The following is a 20376-nucleotide window of genomic DNA, read 5'->3' as shown; positions in this document are numbered from 1 at the left end:
TACTTTAAATTTTTAAATGATTGTCTGAGCTTCAGCTATGACAGCTCCTCAGAACCTTCCTCAATGAACTAGAAGTACTGTGTTCATCAACAGTAGTATACTACTTTCTGATGATCAGAGCGGAAACTAATGAAACTCATACAGCAAAATGATTACAGAAGAAATGAAATCAATATGAGAATCTACATGTCTCTCAAATAAAATACTACTTTGATTAATGCAAAACCAAAATATTGCATTTCAAATGTTGAGAGAATGTGGTTAAAAACATCAAAAATTCTACATGCAATAAGAGAGGTTTTAGAGAGAAATTAGAAATGTTACAAAGGAAAATGAAAATAGAACTTCAGAAAATCAAGAGACAGGGAGAAGAAAGGGGAAATTAAACAACAAAGCAGACACTCACAAAAACACCATATGTTTGGCATGCATGAAGCGATGTCATTCTAGCGGTAACCAAGGCATCTGGATGCCTCACATTGCGACAAAGCACAGAGGTGAGCAAAAGGACACACATGGGGTCTTGCAGACAGCAGGCTTGAGCAGAGCTGTGCACACTAAAGCAGCACCTGCCTTACCTCCCTGCACGTCACACCACCTTGCCTAGACGCCATCAACACCTGGCCCTGACACACCCACATCACCACAAACGCAAAAACCTGTGCCGTGAACACAACTCCTCCAAATGATTCCCATCCTACTTAGACTGAGGGAAAGAAGCCAAGTCAGAACAAAATGTCATGAAATAACATGGAAGAAAATCAACTAAACATGAACATGAGTTAAATAAAGACACTCTTGAAGATTGATGAGTGATGACTTTGCATCCCTGTTGATGGTGCAAGGACGAACAATCGAAGAGGGAAAGACTTGTGAAGGAATGACGATGGGAAACCAAAAAGAAGCATGACATGTGGATTCGTAAAATGGGAAAAAAGCAAAACCCATTGGAAAGTGAATTCATTCCCACAGGGTTCCCACTTTCTTTGATCCACCTCCAAATTAGCTGAAAATCCATCAGCACAAGAGGGTCTGTCCAAATAAAGACGACTAACAGGAACAAACTTCAGAAAAGAAGAGATGGATAACGACGGGTGACCAATAGTTAAAACAAAAAATGAAAATCATAAGACATGGCATCTTCCCATTGAGTGGCTACTCTTCTTCAGACTTGGATTGTCTTCTTCCCCATTTATCCTGACAAAGAGAGCTGGAGCTGGTACAGCTAAGCCTGAACTTCCTGTGGACTGCTGAGAAATCCAGCAGATGGATGAAGATCTGTTTGTTGATGCTGCTTGGAGTTTGTTTGTAGAAGATGAATGTTGTGATTCTCTTTTTAAAATCTCCTTTGTCTGAGGATGGGCATAGGTCCAGCAGCATCGAACAGAACACAGAACGGCCTGGTAGTAGCACTCCTACCTTGCGCAGTTGGCATAAGCTGCTGGAGTGGAACGCCAGGTGATCCTAAAGGAGCTACACCAGGATGCTGGAAAATCAGCCCATGGCGACCAACGTCAATCCGGGGCCTCTTAGCCTGATCTGGGATTTAAAACACACAATACCCTCATAACGCAAAAAAAAGCACTCGGCACAGAGCAATGACCTTCTGAAGACCTTACAGGTCACCTCTCCTTCCTCGGTTTAAGACTTCAACACAGAGCGCTAGTAGAGGATGCCAAATATCTAAAAGCAGAAGCAATTAGAGGGAGAAAAGAAAACAAACAGAAAACAAAGCAAACGGGGAGGAAACAAAGCAACATAAGAGAGACAGGAGTCTACGATCCTTGCCCTACCTGCTTGCACCATAGCCTGTTGCCTCTTAAAGGCATCCATGTCTCCAGGGTTTGTAATGGTGCCAGAGGAAGCCCCTTGGTGTCCCTGCAGAAACAACATCTAAAGAAATGAGTAAGATATTTCCTGATTCTCAATAGAATGTAAATATTAAATTACAGTTACTTTCATTGTAACAAGTGCTTAAAACAAGTGAAGCCTCTATCACCTGAAACTGCTGCTGGGTAGAGAAAGCTGCAGAAACATTGGGAGGAAGCTGTGTTGCTATGGCAACTGGCGTTACTGCTTGGCCAGCTTTTCCTGTAACAACCTTTACCTGAAAAATACAGATTTGAAAGAGACACAATATTTACTCAATGAAATAAACATGCAGTCCCCTAATGTATCACAAAGAGCCAAACAAGGTAATACCTCATCATTAATGACCTCAGACTGTTCTTCTTCTTCCTCTTCATCTTCAAGGTCCAAGTCATTCTGTCTCAAGTAAGTATACAAGGGAACACAAGGCTTCTTCTTAAATGCTAAGTAGTCCATCATGTTCCCTTGGAGGTGCTGCAGAAAGAATAGTTCAATCAGATATTCTTTGAACACTTCTTTCAGGCTCTCCATCTTCTTGGTGTGGTGCTCCAAGCACTGTTTTCTCAGCTGGGCAATCTCTGGTGTAGAGGGAGCAATTTCCTCTAACTTCTTGGCAACCTGCTTCTTCATAGTACCCACAGTCATGCTGGTGGGAGCAAGGGGATTGTTGGGGATCCCTTGGGGGGGACTGGTGAGGGAGGGGCTAGAGGGTGGAATGGAGGAGGGAATACTAAATGAGGCTGTGGCTGTGGTTCCTACTCCAGTAACCACACCCTGTGACGTCTTCTCAAATATCATAGGACGCGCCAGCTGTCCTTGAATGATACTGCTGATTTGTGGAGGTAGGTTGGAAGTGGTTATGTGACCGGGGCTGCCCAGTGTCGGAAGAGTGGTACCGGTGGCTACGGGACTTTGAGGTCCAAGGTGGTGAATGGTGCCTCCAGTCTGTGAATGAGGCTGAGACAGACGACGTTCTCTTACAGAACCTGGTGTTCCTGAAGAGGCCAGTTGCACCTGTCCAGATGAGGCTGGGGCAATCTGGGCCTCCTGGTAAACAAAGTGCCCACTACCCGATGGACTGCCTAAACTGATTTGCCGCACTAGCATACCAGCTTCAACAAATCGTGTTGGACTCTGGCCACATACACCCAATGCTGCTGGAGGAGCTCCTGGTCTTGTTACACCTTGCAGAGGGACTGGGCTATGCTGGGTGGGACTTTGAGGTTGGATGGGCTGGGGCACCGGAGAAGTGACTTGGATGTAGGAGGATGGAGCATGATCAAATCTCCACTGAGGTGTAGTATGCTGGAAGCCAGGAGACGCTGGGTTTTGGAGGGGGAGTGGGGTTAGGGTTATCTGCTGATTTGCAGTTACCATCTGGCCCACATTTTGTAAAGTGATGTTCATGTTTGGTCCAGTGACTGGGCTACGACTCATGATTATCTGATAATTGGGCGACTGGGGGCTGAAGGGCTGGCAGCAGAGGAAAAAGTGGTCACAGGAGACTGAGGGTGGTTGACTGTAGCTTGCTGCTGCGTAACTGCCATGGTCGGCTGCTGCTGCTGCTCATCTGCTTCTGACCCACTGACAGACTTGGATCTCTGGAGCTGTCGTTGCATGTTCTGTGATCCACTTCCATGGTGCATTGCGTGACACTGTAACTATGTCTAAACACAATAATCTGTGGAAAAGGCACAATAAAGCACAAAAAAGTGACTAATAACTTAATGTGACACAAAAACTCATCAAGAGTACCTCCGAAATCTAGGTACGATTCTTGATCAGACTCTGTCACTCCTAAGTCTTCCATCTGCATAATATAGTTAAATTAAAATCCATGGTATCCAAGGTGGAATGTGAGATGGTTTTACACAGATTTATTTTGTGTCTTTCAGGTTATTGTAATGCCCTTTCAACAAGTTTAAATCAGTCTTCTCTAAACCGCCTTAAACATGCACGCAATTGCTCTAAGCAGAATATATACATATATATATATTACTAGTAACATTATTTTTAAAGGACTTTGTGGTTTTGCACCTGTGAAAGGTGCTATATACATGAATGTTACTTACTTTATCTGGTTGGTTAGTAAAGTATTGCATTCTCTGGTTTATTAGCTATTAACTGTCCGTAGGGATGCAACTGCATAAGCTGCTTTATGCACAGTGTTTTTGGCAATATAGAATTTTCAGTAAATACTGTGATTATGTTAAAAATGTTGTGCTGTTACCTGAATTGTCAGGTACATTATTTACTGGATTAACAGTCAGGTTACTTTATCTACAATCGAAGTCTATCCCTTTGTGTCATCAGGAAAATATAACAATAAAGTTATGTGAAATTAGATGAATTGTGACAGAGAATTTCTTTATATCACCCACTTCTTGAATGAAATTGTTAAAATTAATCAATTGTACTATACACACAAAAATGGTTCAACCTCATATTTAAACCACGGTATTTGTAAATAAGAAGGTAGTCTGCAAAGAAGGACACTTTGTTATTGGTAGCCTGCACATTATGCATATTAAAATACATACTGTTTACAGAGAAGACGTTTCAACGGAACTCACATCTATAACTGTAGTGTAATAATCTTACAGTTCTTTAGTAAATACCTTTAAAAACATTACAGTTGTAACTCACCTTTACATCTGTTTGCACTTGTAAGGAACTGCTAAAATATCGATAACCAGTGATAGATACACATGAAAATGATAATGCTGATCTGGTTTACCACACAATCAGCCAAAGTCAAGATGCATTTCAAACAAAGGTGATGGACGTTAGCAACTGATGCTGGTGATGTTGAATTGCATTGGTACTGTTTGTCTACTACAGTAGATTCTCAACCTCGTTGAGAAATTCACCAACACACTAGTCGCTTTTACACCTTCACAACGACATCATATTAACAAGTAACATTTACAACCGACATAACTACGGCAGTAAATTCTGTGTATTGGCTTAAATTCACATCGTTTGTTACGGCGTTAGCGTGTACTTCCAGTTTCGCTTCGGGGCGTAACGTTGGCTAACGTTAGCTAGTAGCATTACAGTTAAACATAACGTATGCAAATGTCAGTAAAAAATGCAGATAGGTAAATAATTTGGTCAAACATAAACCAACATGCTAAGATAGAATATAATTATGTAACTGTAACATTTGTAATAACAGTGTCTGGGTCTTTTCAGCAATTACAATGACCCTTGATACGGGACGCGTGCTAGTCAATGCTAGTGATTAGCTTGTTATTGCTAGCAGGCCAGCTGCCAATAAATAAATACATTTATCACTTAAACGGAGTTACTTACAGGGAATGGGGCTTCTGTAGTTGTTTCGCAAATCCTAAGTCATATTTATGGTAGGTTACATGCTGTAACAAGTGATATTCCGCGAAAAATAAAATATCGATATTGGTAGCTGCTATTCAATGTTTTGGAGCTAGGTTAATTTCATTCACCAACATGGCGACCGCGGCAACCTTCTGTGTGATCCGGAAGTAGTTTTGAATCCAGGAAGCAGTATGAAAAGATGACATCAGCTTTATTCATATAGCCATGGACTATTTGGTCAACTTTAAGTGAAGGTAAATGTAGAAAAATATACCATTTTCATCCAAAAGACTCTTACTTATGTATTCTGTTCTTGGAAACCTATTAATGCTCCAGTTAGCTCAAGAAGCCTATTTGGAATTCAGGATAAGATATTAATGTTATTAAAAAAAGGATCAAACTTGTGACTTCAGTTAGACAACTTAAATTGATTTAGCATCCAAAATGAGATAGACTTGAAGAAAGTCCAATAATAAATATCATTTATTTTGATCACACACACACCATGTAACAACTCATTCTGGCAAAGAAAACTGGCAGTATCGAAACAGCATAGAAAAGGCAATTGGTAAAATTCAGACAAACTTCTGTTTAACACTAACATTTTCACAAAATATTGAATATGTGATTGTAATAACCCCATGTCACAGGAGACAAAAAATGTGTAAAAATTCATTCACAGGTTGCCAACCACATTCATCCAAATGTAAAACTCTAGAACCAAAATTAGCAAAACTGAAACATTAAAAGAAAAAAACAAAACAAAACAAAAAAGCACACAAATAGCAAATAAAAATAAACAATGTGGCATGCCGTAAATGTTACTTTAAGTACCTCATGATTGAGTACATCACCACCTGGAAGAGGGTGTTATTGAATCAGCTGCTGTGAAACAAAAATCTCATTCAAATGTCAAAATTTACTATACTTATTGCACTCCTTGGTGAAGTCAGTATGACTGTAAGACTGGCAGTCATAAAGCAATTATTGTGGATGACAACAAAGCATACTTTCAGTACCTTTACATTCACTATTCTGCAATCATGAAAAATGTACAAAAATAGGCACAGGTTTACTCATTTTGCTACACATTGGCAATATTTGGTCATCTCATTCGAAATACTCAGAGTACGGTCAGCCGGTGAACATTTGCTATATACATAGCACAAAGGTTTCAAAAACAAAAAAACAACTAAACACTCTTTGTTTCAAGTATAACACATAAATGTGCTATTAAATCATTTGATTATTCATTGTGCAAAACAGGGAAACACATCAAACATATAGTTTGTAACAAAACAAGACAAATCCTAAGAACAATTTACCTGATCAAAATATTCAAGCAGTCATAACAATCTTTCTGTCCAAAACCTCTGTTTTTTTCTGTGCACTTATTTCGAGAGTTCAGACAGGGTATATGAGCAGATGCTCCAGTGGTCATTTCCCTTAGAAGAGATCAAAGTACAATCTACAAGAATTCATCTACGCTGAGGCAAGGCAGGTGAGGCAAGATGATGCAAGTGATGGAGCTGATGGAGACTTTATGTCTGCAGAGCTGAGAGGCGTCGCTCAATGCACTGCTTACCTGAAAAGATCGAAATTTTCAATGATCACATGGGAAAACCATTCATGTGTTGTCTGAACATTGCATTTTAGGCTACTGTTTTGTGCTTTGTGTGTCATAGTGCTTCCACATACATTTATCAATGCTGTCGATGTCCTTTTGCTCTGTGAGGTTCCGGGACAGACCCTCCATCAGCAGGAGGGCTTTATGGTAGCGCTGGACTGATGCTGTGCCGCACTGGAACATCTCATCTAAAGCGGCAGACTGGACCTGCATGCAGTAAGAACATACACATTTAAAGGGGTAAGATAATGATCTATGCTCGCTAAATACAGAATGGAATCTCAGTGGGGGTGAATATCAACGCCCCCTGCTGTAGAATGCGCTCACCATGTGCACAGTGTGGTTGTAGATGAGCTTATCTGCTGTGAGTCCATTGAAATGGTCCATGAGCTTCTGTTTGTCAAGCAAGAAGGTCTGCAGTCGATCGTTGAGGGAGCGACAGTATGTTACACAGTTCTTGTACAGTTCATTCAGCTTCCTGATCACTGCAAAAAAATGAATACAATATGCAAAAACGCTTTATTAATATTCAATATTAATAAATATAGATTCCCATTCAATATATCATATCTCTGCAAGCTGAAGTCTGGTAAGCAGGGCTTAATAAATAGTTTGTACTGCCTCCCATACGGACTTATAATTAACAGGTACTGCCAAATTTGAAGAAAAACGTGCAAAGAAAAGCAAAACATCTTTGCCTTACAAGTCCTAATAGGGTTCAGATAATGGGAAGCTCGGGGTTATGGTCATTAAGTTCCTGCAGCAGCTTTTGTTATGCTACCACACCAGAAATACCTGAATGAGCCATACTGCTCTCTGCAGTTTTATTGATTTCAGTTTTTCAACAACACCAAAAAGTATTTCTTCTTACTGAAAGATTTCAAAATGCGAACATTTATCAGATACCTTTCAAATTTACCAAGTGTGAATGCCTAATATTCAGGACCAGAGGTCCCTTTCCTTACCTTGTTTGACCGTAGCAGAAGGGACGAGGTGGCCTTGTTTAACGGTTTCTTTAGCGGTGTGCAGTGCTGATGACAGAAACTCTTCAGCCTTCATGTACAGCACTAACTGCTCTGCATAGCTGGAGCATCACATAAGAAACAGAAGTCATTTCCCAGAAGTTTTGTAAACAAAAGAAGCTACTGTACATGTTGAGAAAAAGTAAAAACTTTCATGCGTCTCACCTCCATTCTCTACTCAGAAGGCTGATCTGATCAGCCACAAAGCTCTGTTCTAGAAAAGAAATATCAGGGCTGCTGACTGTTTCTAGCCCTGGATCCTTAGAAGAGGCCAGTTCCATGACGCAGTGGACAAAAGCCAAGGTGAAGCGCAAGTTACCCAGAGCATCAGTGTGAGACTGCTGTAAAATGAACACATAAAATACTGTGAGTATTGACACCATTCATGTGGAAACTAAATCTCTGTAATTTAAGTGTTTCTTAAAAGCACACTATTCTTGTAGCTTTACAACAATCTGGAGGATTCATCCCACAGCAACATGAATGTCTGACTGTACCTCCATCAGTGTGTCTTCAGGGAGCTCTGGAGGGTGAAAAATCAAACTGCTGTGTGGAATCACATCCATAGCTTCAGTTTCACTGTTTCTACGGCTATTTCTGCGCTGCAGAGTGTTGAGCAGCCAGGCTTCATTCATGTAGTTGGGGGAACCTGCATTTAAGAGAAAAAAGCAAAGTCAGTGTTACCCTGAACAGCTGATACAGTATGTGGAATGAAGACACATGAGAGTAACTGATAACATGTTATCGGTTCACACTAATCATAAAAAAACCATAAACCCTTAACAAGTGCAACCATGTGATGGGCTGATCTCAAGGGGAATTAAAGCATTAATGTGAGAAAATCTGTTGCTACCGACCAGGGTTCAAATAGTTTACCTCAAAAACTCAATACTTGTGTTGTGCTCTTAACTTATTAGTTAGAGCGTAACCTTATTTAGTTTTTATAAGTGGTCTTAATGAAGTCCAAACATAAAAAAAAACTGTACATTATAGAAATCCACTTTCACTGGATTATTCCTAAATATTCTTTAATAAGAGATTTTTCACAAACATCCAGTAACATAAACTAAAATAATGGTTAAAAACCTCGACACTAAGTCAATATTCAGAGTAGTCAGAGAACACCTACCTGAGACTGTCCTTGATAGTGTGGTGTCAGGAGGAGTGTTTTCACGGGACGGAGAGCCCATAGTAAAGATTGTAGGAGGTGGACTGTCTGAGCAGTGAAAAACTTTATGACAACCAGTAGGTGGAGCTGTAGGAACAAAAAGATTAAAGTCAGACGGTTGCCACATCCTTGGATGGAGACCAGTTCAACCGATGTCCGGTAAATGCCAGGGTCACAGTCATTTAAATAAGTAGATTAAAATAGGCACTTTTGTACTCTGTTGCAATATCAGTTACATAAATGCTAGTGAACAACAATAAACAGTGTCAGTCGAGATCATCTCAGTGTGGGTACACATAATACTTGGCACTAGTACCTAGTATATCCATACTTTTCTCATAGTCACTTCCATCTTCAAAAAGGTGAGTTCCAAAGGCCGCCTTCAGTAGCATGTCGGACAGCTTTCCTGTGCTGAGTGACCTGCACATTCAGTACAGACACAGACACCAGTGTGAGTGTTTAATAATTTATCAGAAGTTATCTGTTTTACTTAGACATCTCCAGACAAATGGCAGTCACAGTTAGATGTAGAATATTAGCATTAACACATATAAATTCACATTTCTTTTCACTGCCTTATCATTTTGTAAAAGGTTAGCATTTTATTGCATAACAACAATTGCTCTATTCATAATAATATATTTGTGTTTTTATTCTTCTGACCTTTTAAAAGGGCCCTTTTTAGTGGCTAGTGTCTTGTTGATGTTGGTCTGAGAAGCAGGGGATATGTCAAGAGATTGCAGGTTTGGGACAGTCCTGGTTCGATTTGGCATTCTCGGTCGAACCTGAAGCTGAAAAGGAAATGATAACTCAGAAACCTCTTCTACTGTGTCAGCAGTGTGTAAATATTCAGTTAGAATTTCTTGCCCTGACATGAAACAAAATTGCACCACTTACACTACTGTGCTTTTTGTGAAACAATGTAAAATGACACCTATAGACTGGTACAGCAGAGTATACATACTAAAATATTCATTTTTGGACTTGTTTTTTAATGTAATGTATGTGTATAGAAGCTGACCTTGGGGCTGGTAGTCTGAACATTAGGAGCGCTGGTGCGTCGTCCAGTTCTTGTGCTGAATGGAAGAGTTTGCACCGAAATTTTTGGGATCATTCCCACTAGCAGAAAATCACAAAGACTGTTAAAACCATTACCAAACACAGTACAATATGTTTTAAAGTCTTTTTTTGTTGTTCTCATAACTACAATTCTAAGACTGAATGAGACTAGCTCTGGCATGTGCTCGAGGTGTAGTCAAAAGTAAAAGTAGATGAGTCAGAGAGACAATGGGTACAGAGAAAAACAAGTAAGAATGCATCATCTCAAAACGACTCATGGAATCCACTTAAGATGACATATTAGTGCTGTATATCTGAGTTGGATGGTGGAATCTTTGTTAACACCCAGTGTGTGTGTGTGTGTGTGTGTGTGTGTGTGTGTGTGTGTGTGTGTGTGTTTAGCTGCATGACTATGACAAAGAGACACTACAAAACAGCTCTGCTTAACAAAAAACCTTTATCATCTGATTGTAACTTCTCTTTCATCCTTTTTCAGTGATAATCATCTGACCAACAGTCTATTCATGCATTTCTATGTTGAGTCATGGCAGTTGTGTATATTACAATTGGTGTGCAAGCAGCAAGTGAGCAAGTAGGAGTTAAAAGAGAATCTCATCCTGTCAATAAGAAAGCGGATTTCACTATCAAATAATGAAACAGAACAGCGCGTAAGTCTCTTTTCTCTCTGCTCCTGCATGCCAGATGCAAAATAAGTCATATATGTCTGGATGACACAAAACTTTCACTCTAGCAGCTTGACAAAATCAGCAATGTGAAAAGGGCTAAACACTCCCGAGTGAAGTGATACAAATGTCAAATGGGATGGCTACCTCGTGGCGATGACTGTTGCGGTCGACCTCCTGCCATTGCCAGTTTTGTGGAGTTAAAGGCAAAGCCTGGGTCAGGAGCCCTACACCCTCCGCGATGTGGAGAACTTTCCCTGCTGCTGCCAGCACAACATAATGTGACCCTGGATGACATGAGACAAAGTAAGGAAAAGTAACGAGAGAATGGATAATCACAGGATACTGAGGGTGCCTGGGTGCAGAGGCAAGAAGGATTTACATGCCTGGTAGAGCCATTCAACCCGACGGACTGCAGGTTCTGCTCCATACGCTGGTAGTTTTGGACTTGAGTTGGGACGGGAATGGGCACTGAGGGGCTGCAGTTCCGGCCAACTACTTCATCAGGCTTGCTACACGGATAAAAGAGGAAGTCAAGTAATTAGGCACAGAGAAATGGGCAGTTAGGACTGACTTTGTTGATTTTAGAAATCGCTTAAAAATAGACCTGTCTGGTGTTCTCTTACCTAACAGGCTTGAAGGGAGAGTGTCGCAGGCCAGGGGGTGGTGATGGCCTTCCTGGACCTCTCTCAGCCACTACAGGGCTCCTAAAAAACACAACCGTTAGCTCTTTCTGCACAAATTATTAATGTTGTATGACACTGATATTAACTAAGTTCCTGTGGTAAATTAGTGTCATATATCAGGCACAATCTGAAATCATTCCATACTCTGAAATCATATGTTTAAAAACTGAGCAACTGACAAGATATGGTGCACCTTAAGGAGCGACTACTCACCCGCTGTATATCATGCAACTTTCAATAGGTGACCCAGCTTCCAGCTCGCATGTGTAGTCACCTACAAAGCAGCGAAAATTAAATAGTCAGACTTCTTGTGCTGATGTGAAGACAGATCTAAACAATTAAAAAGAAAGATCCACAAATCTACAGAGTGAGGCTCAGCAGTCTTACTGGGAAACTGGGCAGGCACTATGACAAAATCTTCTGTGTAAGACGGGGTGTTTCTGCTGTCCTGATTGGCTGCCTCTTTTAGCTGGAAGCCAGGGGTGTCCTGTATAGGGGATGACTGCACCTTGGGCTGAAGTCGGTGCATCTCTCCATCGGAATGCTAAGAGAACGTAAGAAAAACAGGAGTGATCGATTTGAACTATGCATACTGAGTGTTTCTTTTACATTTGACAGCTGGTTTCTGTGCTGAACCCACGAGAACATTGTACGTACTTGAGGTGAGGCCAGCTGGGATGTGGAGGAGCTGCTGGAGGAGCTGCCTGAGCCAGAACTGGGGTAGGAAAGCATGGGAGCTGGTGAGCCTATCAAAGAAACACATACATACATACTTGTTACCATCTCAGCTACCTTTATTGATACACGGCTACAATGACTCATACAAGAAACTGTACTCACATTTCTTTGTGGGTGCGCTTGTCTCCAAAAAAGGATGGTGGAAGAACTCATCTGCAAATGCAATGAAATAAATGTAAGAAAATGTTCTGAAATTAAATCATGAAAATGTATTCTGCATATTGAAAGGCAGAGGCTTACCAAAGCTAATCCGTTCTTTGTGGTTTCTGTGCAGCAGCCCCAGCAGTAGGTGTCTTAGGTTACTAGAGGTCTCCTTTGGGATGCTGGGAAAACATAAATGCTTCCAATTTAGAATACTGTTGATTAGCTATAATGCTGCTAAATATATAAATCTCATCATCAAGTTAGATTACTGGTTCATTCCAATCATTTTAGATACACAACACAATCCAAGAGGAGAAGAAAAGCATTGATGGGATTATCTCTGCAGCTTTATATAGTGTGGTGCACGTGTGGCCTACATGTTGATAGAGCACGCTAATATTTTGTACTGGCTGCTTCAGTGTGCTCACTGTGTTTGCATTTTCCTGCCAATCTAAGTGGTGCTAAAATACTGAGGTCACTTACATCTCATAAACATACAGTGAGCTGTAAAATATGTGAATTTTTAATTTATTTTATGGCTGCAGCACAAAAACCTCCAAGGATAATGACACTCAGAGTCAGTCTGACTGTGTGTGTGTGTGTGTGTGTTTATGTCTGTGTTAAGCTATGTGGGTCATGTGGAAAATGATAGCCACACAGGCCACTAGCTGGCACCTCAGAGCAGGTTATATATAGAATAAGAAGAAAACAACACACCATGCTTCTCCACACACAAGCAGAGTCTGTCTTATCATTCAGCTTTATCACTCTAGAAGATAAGCATGGCTCTGAGCCATGCACAGGCTGGCAAAGTGCACCATAAAAAGTGTGGGAAAACAATCAACGTATCCCTTTGAACATTTTCCAAGTCCAAGTTCTAAGTATTCAGCATGACATAGCCAAGAGAACTGCTTCTTAAAGCCTCTGTGGTTCCCGATAACAAGACAAAACAGTGTATAGAAAACCACACCACTGACAGGATGCTATATGAAGCTTTATATGTTTGTCATTTTCAATTATCGATTGTGTGAAAGTGGCTGACGGAGAATGTCCTGGATGATTGGTCCTGTCAGGTGTCTGTATCAGTTTCTTCCACATTAAAGCTATTTTTAGTGGTGGTATGGGACTTATTTACTGAGTGCTAATTACACGTGTGCATGCATGTGTTTGTTTGCTTGTGTGTGTTTTGTAAAGCCTCCCAGTGCACATCAAACATAACTCCCATGCACACAAAATTATGTGCAAACACACAGCAGATTGATGTTCATCAGCAAACTGAGAGCATAGATGACAGATTTCCCAGTAATGCCTGTTTACACTCCCCTCCTGTCATCTTCCTCTGTGGATTGTGTGCGTACAGTATATATGTGTGTTGGTGGAGGTCATCCGGAGGTGCACTAACCTGGGTAACAGCGTCCGGTTGCTTTCGTAGAAGAGACGAAGCTCCTGCGGCGTGTTGGCCTGACCACACGCACACAAAAAGCGTAAGTTACACTTCAAAATTAATATTCATGCACACATTCACGCAAACAAATGCATTCGGTCCCTTTAAACAAGGATCAAAATAAATATTTTTTTGCCTATACCATTACACATGTAAAAGCATAACTGTGCCAAAGTCCATATAATCCAAGTCTAAACAATACGTGGGTGTTTGATGATCCCACCAAGGGCAAAGAGGAATCCTTGCCAGCTAAACAAACATCATCATCATCAACATCATCTGACTTCATACTAACCCTTGGACTTATCTAAGCTCAATGACTTACCGGAGAGACATAGAAGACAATCTCTATCTGATTCTCAAGAAAATTAATTCAAGCAACCTATTACATAACTAACCTCAACAGATACAAGAGGTCAAACAACAATCTTTTATTTTTTTGCAAATCTAGGGCAATAAAAAGGGGAAATTAAAATTAAAGAAGGGACTAAATGTGAGCAAAACACTGGCATATCTCTGCACCTAACAGTTCAGCAGTTTCATGTGAGCAGCCACGTAAACAGTGGAAAAAAATAGCTACGATTGTGAAACAGTATTTACTCTGGGTTCAGAGAAATGGCTCTCAGTCATTTCCGCATGCTCCCCCATCAGTAAACAAGGCTCATACTAATAAGCAGTCAAGCTGTTCCAGCATTTTCCGACCAGCAACACTGGAGATCAGGAAGAGTGTCACCCTGCAGGCAGGAGGGTTTTAATGGTGATGTTCTGATTCATTTTCTTCCTCTACGTTATGAAGGGGATGAATCATGTTTACTTTCAGCAGTAATTAGTTTGCCCTTTCTAGGAACTAAAGCAAGAACAATTTAATGGCCATTTGCAATTATGTAAGGGACATTAGCAAGTGTTTGTGAGCAAACTGCTGAACCTCTTTCGCTAACACCTAAAAAGAGCAGCGTCATGGTTTCTGTAGGTGTTCTGTTGATGTGTCACTCACATGAAATGGTGCTTTTCCAGTCAGACACTGGTACACAATAGTGCCGATGCTCCACAGATCAGCTTTGGCATCATAGTTCTGGGACATTATGACCTCAGGAGCCTGTGCCAAGATAAACACAGATTACAGCTTAGAGACACCGTGACATTACACCTTGCTGGCACAGAGAAACACAGCAAGAGACTTTAATACTTACCATGTACATGGGAGAGCCGCACAGCGTGGCTGCCATTGTGTTGGTCTGGAGATGACGTGCAAACCCAAAGTCGGCTAGAGGGTGAGAGAAAGAAGGTGAGGGACATACAGAGACATACACTTCTCATCCAAACAATGCAGCAACAACAAAACAATAAGGAAAAAAGCTCATTCTACCATATTCTGTGCATTCAAACCTTTTAACCATCTGCTAGTTTAATTCATTACCTATCTTAATGCTGGTATTGGTGGAACTGGACCTTCGCCCCTCTGTGTGGCAGAGTAAAATGTTCTGGGGTTTGAGGTCTCTGTGGAGAATCCCTTTGCTCTGTATGACCTTCATGGCCTGAGCAATCTGCTGTAGGAATACACGGATGGTGTCCTCACTGAGCGTGCGCTTAGCTGTCGGTCAGAAAGGTTGATACAGGAAGAAGTTGGCATGATAGGATTTATCACATTGCATCTTATATAGATACATGAGGAGCCTAAAAAATGTGCAAAGTGAGAAATTAACAAATACAGGAAGCACTACCAAAGACAGAAATGCTGCACGGTTTACAATAGATATCTAGAAAGATGTCTGAAACTGACATGGTTGTTCTAAGAAAAACTTACTTAAAAAAATAGATTTGCTTTGTTTGTTCTCTAATTCTCACCAAACTCTGATATTATGCAAGACTAATCACGCCAGTGTCACTGCTGTCACACTTTGTGGAGAATTTTGTTTATGACTTTATATCTGAAAATTAAAGTCACGGCCATGTCATATGCTAGCCCCCCCACCCCACCCGTCCCAGTGCATCCAGTATTTCTAGCTGCGGTGTTTTTCCACTGGAGGACAAGGGATAAGGGAGTGACAGATGGGTGAAGTCATGTGGGTGCTCCGTGAACCCTGCCAAATGTGACTGAGTGTTCTGCTGCAAATAGCTGTATGTGTCTCCTTGGCAGGGAGACGGTTAACCAGAATCAGAAGCTCTACACTAAAAAAAAAAGTGCTGGCATGCTGGCATAAATGGATACACATCAGGTCTTAAATACACATATTGACACCAACGAGGTGAATCCAGCCTGAGGGAAATGAACTCGATGCTCTCAGTAATGTCATCATACTTTAAAAAAACATTTTGAAAATTGAGGCATGGAATTCGTTTAGTGAGAATTTTTTTAACAATTCTCAGAATATGAATGTGGTGACATTTTAACAAGATGCAACACAATCAGCAGCATAAAATACAAAAGCTGGGACTTATTTTTGGCCTTTTTCAGCCCATTTTGCGCTAGTTTCCTCATAATTTGCAGGATAAATATCGGAAAAAAGCTTGATCACAAGTCAAAGAGGTTTAATTTTATCTGGGTTGAGTACCAGAGTATTAGTGATCATTCACCCAGTAGCCTGCTAGAACTTTACACCTGGCTCCTATGGTTACGCTGCCCTGCAAAAATCCTATTATTTCTTCTTTAAAACACTCAAAAAGCTGCACAAAGCCTCTTAAAGCCACGCTGACCCACCAGTACCACGGTAAGCTGCTCCAAACATGTTAACTAGTAAGAAACTGTGACCCTGGTCCTCTGTCGCTGCACTGAGCATGACATGGTGTAAATGTTGACTTTTTCCAACAAAGTGAAACAGAAAACTTGCGTGAGCGAGATGTAAGCTTTAAGCCCTGCACTGTGTAGCAAACTTACAGTGAAGGTACTCTGCCAGGTCGCCTCCATTGCAGTACTAAAAGACAAGAAAAACAAGTCTTAACAGAGGCTTTCACAAAGCCGTCTTATTGGTGGATTCCATTTGCATTTTCACACGAAAACAAAGCAGTCATTAGCATTTCTAACACAACTCACCTCCATGACGAGATACACACACCCTCCCATCTCCTGTTGATGAAACCAGATGAAATGCAAATGATCAACAAGTTAGCTTCTAAACTACCTCAGTGCCAAGAATAAACACTTGAGAAATGATTTGATGGGTGACTACATAAATGCATTTGTTTTAAATACCTAAAATCCATCACAGCCTCAGCAGCAGGTTACACAACAAGTGACATCAGCTAATTTCTTAGACTGAGTTGACTCTTTTTTTGGCCTGTCACCAGCGGCCTCTAGAGAGTCCACGTATCCTGACAACAGCAAACCTGAAACTTTATCCATTCAAAGCCCGTGTCCAGCTCTGCCCCCCCTCCAGATCATCCAGGAGTGTTTCCTAATGCAGCACCCATCTTTATTGCATTTGAAAACGTCACAGAGCAGTGAAGTGATATGAAGTGTGGTCACAGGGTGAGACGTTTAAGGTGTCAGTCCCACCTGACTAGAACGGAAAGTCATGAATGTGGACGCAAGTTCCCTCCTGCAGTGTTAAAGCCGATAGGTTCTGTGTGTTCGAGTGAAACTTAAAACATGTTTACCACTTGTGCTACCACAGAAAAACACTTTAGGGCTATTATGGTGTCATAAATACAGACCAACAGATAACAGTGGCTGTAGGTTGTCTAGATGCCAGATAAATTAAAGCAGTGATGTCTGCAACAGCCTGACCTGGAATCTCAGAGTTCATGGAAGACAAACTACAATTCTACAATTCTACAATTTCATTTGGCAGACGCTTTTGTCCAAAGCGACGTACAACGCAAGCAATAATTCAGATATAAGGAAAAACCTGTAGTAAGTGCAAAAAGTGCTTCAAGTGCGATTGGTCAAAGGTTGCAGAAGAATTGCCAACCAACCCCCCCCCCCCCCCCTTTTTTTTTTAAATCTTTGTCATCGCTAAATAAGTTCTGGGTTTTGGACCACCTGACTTATTCTACCCCTAAGGTGGAGTCAGATTAAGTGCCTAGGTGTTCTCTGAACAATTGAGTCTTCATTTGTCTTTAAAAGTAGAAAGGGACTCAGCAGAACGCACAGAGTTTGGTAATTAGCTCCACCATTTGGAAACAACAGAGGAGAAGAGTCTGGCTAGAGATATCGAGGGTTTTGGACCACCTGACTTATTCTACCCCTAAGGTGGAGTCAGATTAATTGCCTAGGTGTTCTCTGAACAATTGAGTCTTCAATTGTCTCTTAAAAGTAGAAAGGGACTCAGCAGAACGCACAGAGTTTGGTAGAAACTCACTGGCCTTAGACTGACTGAGGGAAATTCAGTTGTTACAGCAGCATGGATATTCAACAAATGGGTAAACAATAAGACAACACCCAATATTATGGTAGGGTTGCATGCTGCTGTGTATCTACAGTGAGACGACACTGTGCTGTATAAACCATTGTTGAACCGGCAGCACCTTGCCATCTGCCAGAAAGAGTGAGAGATCAGCTCACCCACGTCTGGCTGTCTGGCAGGTGTCTGTAAGGTGAGAAGATAGGAGCAAACATGGACTCAAGTGAACTCAACCAAATGGTTAATGTGCTGTGTGACCTGTTGAGTCAAAAGACATGGAAGCTTTGGCTGTAACTCGCCCCCGGAATTAAAAAAAATAATAATAAAAAATTACACCAGATGCTAAAGATTAGTCATGTATCCACTTTTCACTCTTTTTTGACGATTTATTCATGATAAATGACTTCTAAAAGCGTCCTTCTCAGTGTATTGAGGCCTGCCAGCCACGTGAGAGACTACAACATCCGCCAGCCATATTTGTGCCGCATGAGCAACTGACGTTCAGTGTTTCAGCAGCATGTCAACACTTGCATCATGTGGCAGCAAACCCTGCAATGATGCATGTGTGTCTATTTTGCTGAGAATGAAGGTAAAGTGAAGGGCAAGACAAAAACATACTCACCTGATAGTCAAGAAGTCTAACAATATTCTCATGTTTGAGCTCCTAGACAGGGTGGGAAGAATATTTGAGTTAAAGGTGCACTGTAGGAAATGGACACAGAATACACACGGAAACATTCAAAAATTAAATTACCTTTAATATTTTGATTTCTTTCCCAAGCAAAGACTGTGATTTGGCAAAGTTTTTCTTGTTAATACACTTGATAGCAACTTCCCAGTCACGTTTCTTGAAGGGGGAAAAAAAAGCAGTCTATAAATAAACCAGCCTCACACATGTCAATAATGAGTAGACAAATTCAAGCTTGTCTTAGTTATAAAACTTACCTCTTTATGTCTGCCTTTGAACACAACTGCAAAGGCGCCATGACCAATCAGGTCTTTCCTGTTGAACTCAAACTTCCCAACAGACTCCATGGATTTTAATAATAAACTCGGTAACAGTCAAGCCCCAGCAGGTTCAAGAGGTGGATTTTCCAACTGCAACACAGTCCCTGAGCTCGTCCCTGCTGCCGGTAAATCCCATTTCATTTATGGAAAACACTTTCTTCACAAGTGACAAACTTTATACTGGTGGAAAATATCGATGACAATCTTGCGAAGTTTTCGTCAACAGAAAAAAAGTTACAACAACGTGCGCAGACATAAACAGCAGTATGTAAACAAAAAAGCTAGCGGTCCAATGTGGCTGTTTAACGACTCAAAATTAGTCCATGTCGCTGTTTCAGAGCCGGGTACAGGTTAAAAAATAGCCCTGGTGCTGTTAAACTCAGTTTGTGTAAAGACACTGAGCTCAGATATTATTCTATTCCTCACCTTTCTACCATCCGCAAGACTTATTCATGTCTCCCTGTGAGCATGCGCAGAAGCACCGGCAGATGTTTGGTGGTGACGCCTTCAGGGACAGCTCATAAACTCGTTAATCAGAGGCTTAATTTGGCAGTGGCTTATTTTTAAAAGCTATATCAAGAAGCTCCCACTTTCCAAAAGAAGAGTTACGCTGGGTGGTCATCTTATTTTAATATAACATTTATAGTATTGCCAAAAACAACAGAAACACACATCTACAGTCAGAGAGGAAAGTTCCATGTTCCCCCACCACATTAACATATGCATCCTCAGCATTACAGGCTCAGACCCCTGCTGTGGCCTAAAAAAGGGTGATCAGTGGGGGGTAAGTGGCTCAGCAGGTGGTTCACAGGAAGAGTTTGTCCTCCCCCCTTATGAGATACTTTACATTACATTGTGGCTTCAGCAGCCTATTTAAATGACCGTGTTCTGCAATGCAGTCATCCAGACAGAATGTAAAGGATAATAATGTTGGGGAAATGTGTTGGGGCAAAATGCAGTTTAATCAAGTTGACTTAATGGCGTTAAAAACTGAAGTGTGATATAACTCAGTTAAATCAAAATCCACTGTGGAGCACCTCAGATTGCATATTCATGGGGCAGCACTTTTGAAATAGGTAAGGGTGGTTAAGAAGTTAAGTTTGGTCAGTGTCAAGAAAGACACAATTTGAATCTGTAAAAACAAAAATCTGAAAAAGGATAATATTCTGGCATCAAAAATCTTGTAAAGTAACAGTAAATTGCGATCTCAAACCCTCAGTAATTTTCCATAAATAACAGGTTTTGTGTAGAT

At 41.0% G+C, this 20376-nt stretch overlaps 2 protein-coding genes across 2 annotated transcripts in view; both read right to left on the bottom strand.

Moving 5' to 3' along the window:
* The window catches only part of ep400 (E1A binding protein p400), a 35709-nt gene extending 30339 nt beyond the window's left edge, over positions 1-5370 (bottom strand). Inside the window, 6 exon segments of the mRNA XM_022193163.2 lie at positions 1420-1539; positions 1794-1878; positions 2000-2107; positions 2203-3335; positions 3338-3550; positions 5185-5370. Coding sequence (XP_022048855.2) covers positions 1420-1539; positions 1794-1878; positions 2000-2107; positions 2203-3335; positions 3338-3515 — 1624 coding nt within the window. The 5' untranslated portion in view covers positions 3516-3550; positions 5185-5370.
* Positions 5371-5670: 300 nt separating this feature from the next.
* ulk1a (unc-51 like autophagy activating kinase 1a) lies at positions 5671-19581 on the bottom strand. Its single transcript, XM_022193159.2, has 27 exons — positions 19062-19581; positions 18871-18963; positions 18739-18780; positions 16808-16840; positions 16652-16688; positions 15194-15367; positions 14967-15040; positions 14771-14872; positions 13735-13793; positions 12429-12511; positions 12291-12341; positions 12108-12196; positions 11838-11994; positions 11664-11724; positions 11391-11471; positions 11151-11276; positions 10912-11051; positions 10044-10141; positions 9686-9813; positions 9339-9442; positions 8984-9109; positions 8352-8503; positions 8020-8195; positions 7798-7916; positions 7160-7317; positions 6904-7039; positions 5671-6790 (listed from the first exon to the last, which is right to left on the bottom strand). The coding sequence occupies exons 1-27, from the start codon at positions 19149-19151 to the stop codon at positions 6747-6749; spliced, it is 2733 nt and encodes a 910-aa protein (XP_022048851.1). The 5' UTR covers positions 19152-19581; the 3' UTR covers positions 5671-6746.
* Between the last annotated feature and the right edge of the window lie 795 nt (positions 19582-20376).

Source organism: Acanthochromis polyacanthus, chromosome 7, assembly GCF_021347895.1.
Source record: "Acanthochromis polyacanthus isolate Apoly-LR-REF ecotype Palm Island chromosome 7, KAUST_Apoly_ChrSc, whole genome shotgun sequence".
In the NCBI taxonomy this organism is placed as follows: Eukaryota; Metazoa; Chordata; class Actinopteri; family Pomacentridae; genus Acanthochromis; species Acanthochromis polyacanthus.
The sequence above is the reverse complement of the archived record's forward strand: the minus strand, read 5'-3'. Positions and strand labels throughout refer to the sequence as shown.

Excerpts from the sequence above, each read along its gene's own strand:
- ulk1a (XM_022193159.2), bottom strand. The coding sequence starts at position 19,151 with ATGGAGTCTGTTGGGAAGTTTGAGTTCAACAGGAAAGACCTGATTGGT. Across the intron at positions 11,472-11,663 it reads AGTTGCATGATATACAGCGG|GAGCCCTGTAGTGGCTGAGA; the intron begins GTGAGTAGTCGC and ends TGTGTTTTTTAG. Across the intron at positions 6,791-6,903 it reads CATCGACAGCATTGATAAAT|GTAAGCAGTGCATTGAGCGA; the intron begins GTATGTGGAAGC and ends CGATCTTTTCAG.